General features: G+C 49.2%; 1 protein-coding gene across 1 annotated transcript; it reads left to right on the top strand.

Moving 5' to 3' along the window:
* The first annotated feature begins 400 nt into the window (after positions 1-400).
* Positions 401-1,889, top strand: LOC138109152 (homeobox protein HMX1-like). Its single transcript, XM_069012227.1, has 2 exons — positions 401-611; positions 1,306-1,889. Exons 1-2 carry the CDS (start codon positions 401-403, stop codon positions 1,887-1,889), a joined length of 795 nt encoding a protein of 264 aa, XP_068868328.1.
* The last annotated feature ends 5,593 nt before the right edge of the window (positions 1,890-7,482 follow it).

The raw sequence follows: 7,482 nt of genomic DNA, 5'->3' as shown, positions 1-7,482 counted from the left end.
CTGCCTTCCCTCTGCCCCCTTACAGTGAAGGGCCTAGGCTGGAGGGCAGCCAGCCCTGTCCTGCCGCGGCTGTCCAGGCCACTCTTTTGGGACACCTTGCCGTGCTCCCCGCCCCTCCCTTCCTCTCCACTTCCCTCTAGTTCCTTCTCCTTTTCCTTCTCTCCACTCTGCAACCTCCCCTCCCTCTTTCCTTTCCCTGCACGGCTCCCCCCGTCGTCAGTCCTTTGGCTCCCCCTAGCTCCATCCCCTCCCTCCGCCACCCGGACCCCTCCTCCTACCCGGACCCATCCTTCCCTCCGCCCCGGCTGCCGCCCTCCCGCCGCCGCGCCAGTCCTGCGGCTCGGCTCGGACACGCTCGGCTCGGACACGCTCGGCTCGGACACGCTCGGCTCGCCGCGCCATGGTGCAGCTCGGGGGCGGCCGCCGAGCCCCACCAGCCCCGGCCGCGCCGCCGGCCTTCAGCATCGACAGCATCCTGCAGCCCGGCCCCCGCCGCCCGGCCAGGGAGCAGGGCACAGCCCGCTGCGCGCTGCCGGAGGAAGAGGAAGAGGAGGAAGAGGAAGGAGAGGGGCCCGAGGAGCAAGACCCCAGTAAAGGCTCCAGCGACTCGGGTACGGAGCCAGCAGCCGCCTCAGGCTGTCCCGCACGTCGGGTCGCAGTCCGGCCCCGACCCAGGCGGTACCTGGACACCCCCAGCACCGCCGGGCCGGGCCCGCGCACACGCAGACACAGACACGGACACAGACACACAGAGACACACAGAGACACACAGAGACACACAGACACAGACACAGACACAGACACAGACACAGACACAGACACAGACACACGGAGACACACAGACACAGACACACAGACACACAGAGACACAGACACGTACACACGGGCACAGTCACAGTCACACACACACACAGATACACGCACGCACAAACACAGAAAGGCACACGCAGACACACACACGCACACACACACGCACAGGCAGGAGGAGGGGAGGCTCCGCGGGCGGACGCGGGGAGATGCCGCCGCACACGCACCAACCTGCTTCCAGGGGGTTGTGCCCCCCTCCCGGCTTCCTGGGGCTGTCTGTGCCGTGCCATACAGGGGGCAGAGGGATTTCCTTGGATCCTTATGGAAGCGCCTCACCCTTCTGCTCCCCTCTGGAGGGTGTGGGACCGCGGCCAGCCCTCGGCAGCCCCCTCCCCATCCTGTCCCCCACCCTCTCCCTGCGCTCCGCCGGGCCGTGCGTGCATGCGGGGCGAGGGTGCGGGCGGCGGCGGGGACTGATGCTGTGCTTTGCCCTTGCAGGCAGCGAGTCCCGCCGGCTCCGGGCAGAAGGGAAGAGCCGCGGCTTCCGCTCCGAGGGCGGGGATACGGGGTCCCCGCTCCCCACGGAGGGGCTACACATACCCCGGCAGCCGCCGCAGCGAGAGGCCGTGGGCTGCGGCTCGGAGAACGGGAGATCGTCGGCGGCGGGCGGCAGGAAGAAGACGCGGACCATCTTCTCCAAGAGCCAGGTGTTCCAGCTGGAGTCCACCTTCGATGTGAAGCGCTACCTGAGCAGCTCCGAGCGGGCCGGGCTGGCCGCCGCGCTGCACCTCACTGAGACCCAGGTGAAGATCTGGTTCCAGAACCGCCGCAACAAGCTCAAGAGACAAATGTCGTCCGAGCCCGAGGGCCAGGGGCCGGGGCCCGCCGAGCCTCCCGGGGAGCCGCAGGTCCCCGCTGCCGCCGCGGCTCTCTCCTTCCCGTCCCTCTACAAGGACAGCCCCCTGCTTAGCCGCTGCTTGCTGCCGCTGCCTTTTCCCCTGCTCTGCCCGGGCAGTGCCATCCCCTACCTCTGCCTCCCCGGGCCGGGCAAACACTTCAGCCTGGTGGACGGGGACGTATAGCCTCTCCCCCGGCCCCCGATCTTCTCTTGCCGGGGGCCGCCCCGATTTTATTTATGACCCCGCTGTGCCGGTGGAGCGTCCATCTTTTCCACAGCAGCCCCCCCGCCCACGGAGGGGCCACCCGGGCTCCCCCCACGCGTGTCCGTGGGCTGCTGACACGTTGCTAAAGCTCGAAAGGGGGCTGTCAACCAGCCCTCTCTCTTGCAGCGCTTTTTCTGTGGTCAGGACCGAGGAGATATCACGGAGCCACCAAAGAAACCGGGACGTGCTCTGCCTGCCTTCCTTCCAAATTATCCCGTTCCCGTATTACAGGAAGGCCGATGCTCTTCCTCAGTCCACGGGGACTGTGTCCCCACGTCTGTCCCAAGCGCTGTGGCCGTCTCTCTACCATGAACCGAGTCACATTTAATACAGATTGGTAATGCCGAAGGCCGCTGTGTGCTCTTCTATCTCAAACTCTCCACCTCTAATATCCCTGAGAGTAGGTTCTCCCCATCTTTAGCATTATCAAAATGTAGACACCTTTCCTCAGATCTGGTTCTTAAACTGTGACTTTCCTGCCTTTTTCGTCTTCGGAAGAAACATCCCAAGCTCTCTCTTACACGTTTTGTGCTAACTGGTTCTCAGACTGAGGCTCGTGTGATGTTTTTACAGAACAAGACAAGCTGTCTCTTGTGCTAATCCCGCCCCCTGAAATCTCGTGGGACGCTTTTACCTGCTATCCTACAGTAAAGAAGTGAGATTTAATTCTTTTTATATATATATATAAATTTGCAAACGCTTTTGTCCTCCTTTGGTTTCTAAGTTTACAAGCTTTATATCCCAAGGTTGGAAATAAACGTTTTCAGAAAGTTGAAACTGCTGCCTTTTCAATAGTCACTACTAGGTATTATCAAAGGAAAGATATTTCCTAGAATGCATCGATAGTTTTCATTTTAAAAATAAAGAGCACAATTTAAAAATAAAAACACAGTCGTGGCATTACGAAATTCACCCTTGCATGGGCGAGTGGCAACTCATCGAATTTCCCAGTGGGGAAAAAAGCGCGATAGTGGTTTCGTCTAGAGAAGAAGGGGTTTTCCTTCCTTTCCCCACTCTTCTTCCGTTTGTCTTTCCGTGGGAAATCGACGCAGATGAGCAAAGATCCCCTAGCCCAGCGAGGGGACCCCGGCGCAGGCAAATCCCTCGGCTCGGGGCCGCTGCCGGGGTTCGCTCCCAGCCGGGGAGGTGCCGCAGCCGCGGCTGCCGGGAGCCGGTGCCGCTGCAGTCCCGGCGCCAGCCGAGCTCGGCAAAGCGCCTTCCGCGGCTGTCTGAAGTTTTCTCGCCGTTGCGGTGGTCTAGGAGTGTTGTTTGACCTCCCCTCTCGCTTTTAAATCCGTTTCGAATTAGTGTCAAGTAGCAAGAGGAGTCTCACAGGGTGCCCTTGTTCTGGAAAAAAAAAAAAAAAAAAGTTATAGAGGCTGTGGCAAGGGTGGTGTAACCAAGTGGACACGCTTAAGGGGACCTGCCGGGTGCACGTCACAGCTCAGGTTTCTCCAAACTGCCACTCCCGGGAAGGTACAGGCGACGAACTGACGGTCTGGATCGCAGGACCCATGCTTCCTTTCTGGTCTGAATTTATAATGATAGTTAAAGAAATTAAAATCTGAGTCTGTGAGTCGCTCTGTGGCTAGCAAACACTTAGAGACACATACAAGTGATGATGTCCTTATTTCCTCGGGTGATGATCTATGGTTCCTGTTTGTATTTCGTAATTGATGACCTATATCAGAACCTTCCTTTGATTGTTCTAATATTTCCCATGTCGATGAGCCCTTACTCGACTACTGTCACCAGATTAATCAATACCAGTAGAAGCAAGTCCACCTTTTTCTAAATCCCTACCAATGGAAGTTTAATCAGATGCAACAGCTGTACACTAAGGTCCCTTTCTTTAGTTCTTTAACATGGAACTTAATTTAAAGACACTGTCCTTCCACATGACTGCAGCCTCGGATGTCCCCTTGGTGAAAAATAACTGTATCAGAAATATTTATTCGGCAATTCATCTACTTTTCACCGCATTTATCAAACCATTTTCAGTCTTCTCTCTGTATTATCATTTTTCCCTCCAAATTGTTGCTGGAGCTACAGAAGCAGCTGAAGGAAAATACGGACCCACAAAAACGGAGGGAGGTTCGTTCTTTTCAATAGAAACAACGGGAAGAGTAAAAGTTCTGCATGCAAGAGTAGTTAGCACGCAGTCAGGTTTCACAACTTGCTGCTGACGGACGGACCCCAAAGCCACGATCGTTAGGAGTTAATGAACAACGAACGTCTGACACACCGCTGTAGCTAGGCAAAGTAAATAACTATCCCAAAATATTCGTTTACCATCCAGATATAAGTGGTGGTTCTGAGAGTATTGGCCAAAAGTATTATCCAAACTGTTGCTGCACAGTGTAGCACGGCCAGTAGCAAGGGGGCTTTCTCTGAAGAAAACCAAGTTCAGGATGCATCGGGATTCCCAGCCGAGCAGTCAGTGCTGATCACACTGAGTATTACTGACATTTCTTTTACAGCTCAAAACAACTGTGTTTGCAATTATAAATTGCTCCCTACTACAATAGGGGATTGCTGCAAGCAGGACATTTAGTACTGCCTAACCTGTTGGTGGGCCACTTCAAGGAATGAAACACCGCAACAAAACTAAAGAAGCAAACAGGCAAACAGACTCCTAACAAACCCCAAACAACCCCCCAAACCAACCAATCAAAAATCAACCAAAAAAATTCAAACTTCAACAAATAAAAACCCAAAAAACCCAAACCAAAACCCCCAAACCCTCAAACACCCAAAAACTCTGTGAAAGCTAGGAAACAGTTTGAGGGGGAAAACAAATCCAAATAAACAAAGAAACAAAGAAACAAACGAAACAGAAAATCAACCCCAGCTCCAAACAGCGCTAGAGCTGGATAGCTACTGGAACTGAGATTTAAAAACGTGCTGTAAAGGTTTGATGCAATGAAAAGAGATAGTGCAACTGCTTGTGAAGTGTATGGAAGACAAATTGTTCTTCCATATTATCTATTAAAAGCTCAAGTAAAATGTTAATTTTTTTTAAATGATTATAAAAATAAATAGAAGCCCAGGCTGTGCTGGGAGATCCCTTGTGTTAGGTATGGCACATATGTATCAACAGGCTGCCTTGGAATGGTCTATAAACTGAATAGTAAAGAAAGATATGGCTAAGACCTGGCACCTGAATCTTCCAAAAGAAAGATGGTAATTAAATACAACATTTATCAACAGGAAAATATATTTAGAAAGTAGTACATACACAAATGCATTGCTCATTGAAAGAATGCAATAAAAGGGTTTAAAAAATCTCATCAATCTCTCTCTACTCCATCTATTCATAAAACCTTCACAAGGCTCATTCTAAGTGCAGCAGCTCCAGAAAACTTGATTTTCATTTCACGTGTTATGCTGTAAAATTCCCTGGGTTTAGGATGAACAATTACACAAATTTTCTTGTATGAAATGTGCTGAGAATTAGAAAATTCAATTATTTCTGCTGGACAGTATGCCTTCTTACTTCTCTGCTCTGTTGGCAGGTTTTTGAAAACTCCCATAGGACTGGTTTCCCACTGGAGTCTCCTAATCAGGCACTAGTTACCATTTTGTTTTGTTTTTCTTTGCTGTTCTCTATTAATCACATACATATACACCTTGATGGACCAGCACAAGGATACTGTGCCAGCTCTTCTTGGCAGCTCCCCTGATGTTTAGACTTCTGATCCTGACTGGGCTGGGGCTCACCTGCACAAGGTGAGGGAAGTACACCTCACTAAGGCTAGAGAGAGGAGTTACTCAGCATAGCTCTATGGCCTTTGTAGGTGTTGATCTAGAATATGAAAACTTACCTGCTTCTTCTCCCCTTTCCATGGATTTGTTATATTTTACGTTTTCTTTTTGGGCTAACTAGAAATTGCAGCTTGTCTTTTCTTCCCCTTTTTAAGGAAAGGATTGAACTTACTACACATTTCATATGTTCATATGCAAAAGAAGGGTTTCATCTGCCTTAGAGGGAGGCTTGTAGTGTTACCCCAAAAAGTGGTAATGTTTCATGTTCTGCAAGGAAGCCACCAGTGATTCACACTAGAGAAATTAGATGAAGAAAAAGGAGTCATAGCTTTTTCTCCCAGGGGAGACTCATTTAAATCTAGGCAAGATTAATAAAATTTAAGGAAGATAATAATTCATTGCAGAGTCTCAGAAAAAGAACAACATGGATAATCCAAATTCATTATGAACCAGAAGATGTAACTTTGGAGAGGCACACAGTAAAGATACTCTCTCTGCATCTTCTGTGCAGTGAACATCTAACTACACTATTTTTTGGAAAGCCAGTAGTTTATTTCCTTTTCCTATTCATGTGAATATATGCAGTGGGCTCCTTTTGCAGGTTAAACTTGGGCTTGGTCTGATTCTGCTTTCCCTTCTGCTTTTCCCTTGATGAAAAAGCAGGGATAGACCTCTAGAATATATCTGACTCAGAGCAGAATTTGTCAGATCGAGTCCTTAGGATATTTTCCTTTTAAAAAAATCTGAAATTTTAATATCCTTAGAGTTGCAAGGTGAAATAGTAACTATATTGAAAAAATAAGGTATAGATTTACTGGAGAGGCTTGGAAATGCCTGAAACTCATTACTTTATGCATCTACATTTGTCTCAACACTGATGTTTAACATGCTCTTGCATCCAGAGGTGTGGTTGTCAATCAGCTCCTCTGTCACTTTAAAGTAGAGATCATATAAATAGCTTAAAATAAAAACCTGTAAAATGTTTATTACTAAAAATAGGGTCCATCAAACATCATAATTTCAGGAACATTTATCTTGCATCCCATTCTGTTTTTTATGAATAAAAGCCTTTTGTTTCAGACAATAATTTAAGTTTAGAGAAAAACAGTGAGTTCTGGAACGGGAAATGGAGATTGCAATATAATCAGTGCATAGGGGGTACAATCATATCTGCCTCTTCTCTGCTCTCAGCACATCAATTACATTGGTGCTGGTCTTTATATATAATCCAAGAGAGACCAGAAAACTTTACCAGACATTCTAGGAAAAGAAACCTAAAGGAATGTCCAGTCTGAACACAGCACAAATTCCCAGCTGTATCATGATAATCAAGTTATTTAGCACACTAAGCAATTGAGAATATACAAGCAGAGAAAGTCTGCAAGATTAGAAAATTTGCCCTTAGAAGGAGCAGGAGAGGAAGACATGGAGAGGCCTGAAGGTGGCTCTGAGGGCAGAAGCACAGCAGCAGGTAAGAGATTTTCAAGCAAAATTTTGTTGTGCCCAGCTGTGAGACTTTTAGGCCCTAGTGGGCAGTGGAGGCTGCTTTCACAAGCAGCTATGTGGTCAGAGTATCAAGAGCTGTATCTGGAGTCAGCAACCCAATAAACCAGTTACAATTCATGAGTCTACCAGGACAGTTGGGTATTGTGCCAGACCAGAAATGATGGGGGAGTCTGAGGACAAAGGTAGTGGCAGAGCAGTGTGTGAAGACCTCATTGTACAAATCCACCTTTGAATTTTGGTT

Source organism: Aphelocoma coerulescens, chromosome 4 (assembly GCF_041296385.1).
Source record: "Aphelocoma coerulescens isolate FSJ_1873_10779 chromosome 4, UR_Acoe_1.0, whole genome shotgun sequence".
Taxonomy (NCBI): domain Eukaryota; kingdom Metazoa; phylum Chordata; class Aves; order Passeriformes; family Corvidae; genus Aphelocoma; species Aphelocoma coerulescens.
This window is presented reverse-complemented; position numbering and strand designations above follow the sequence as displayed.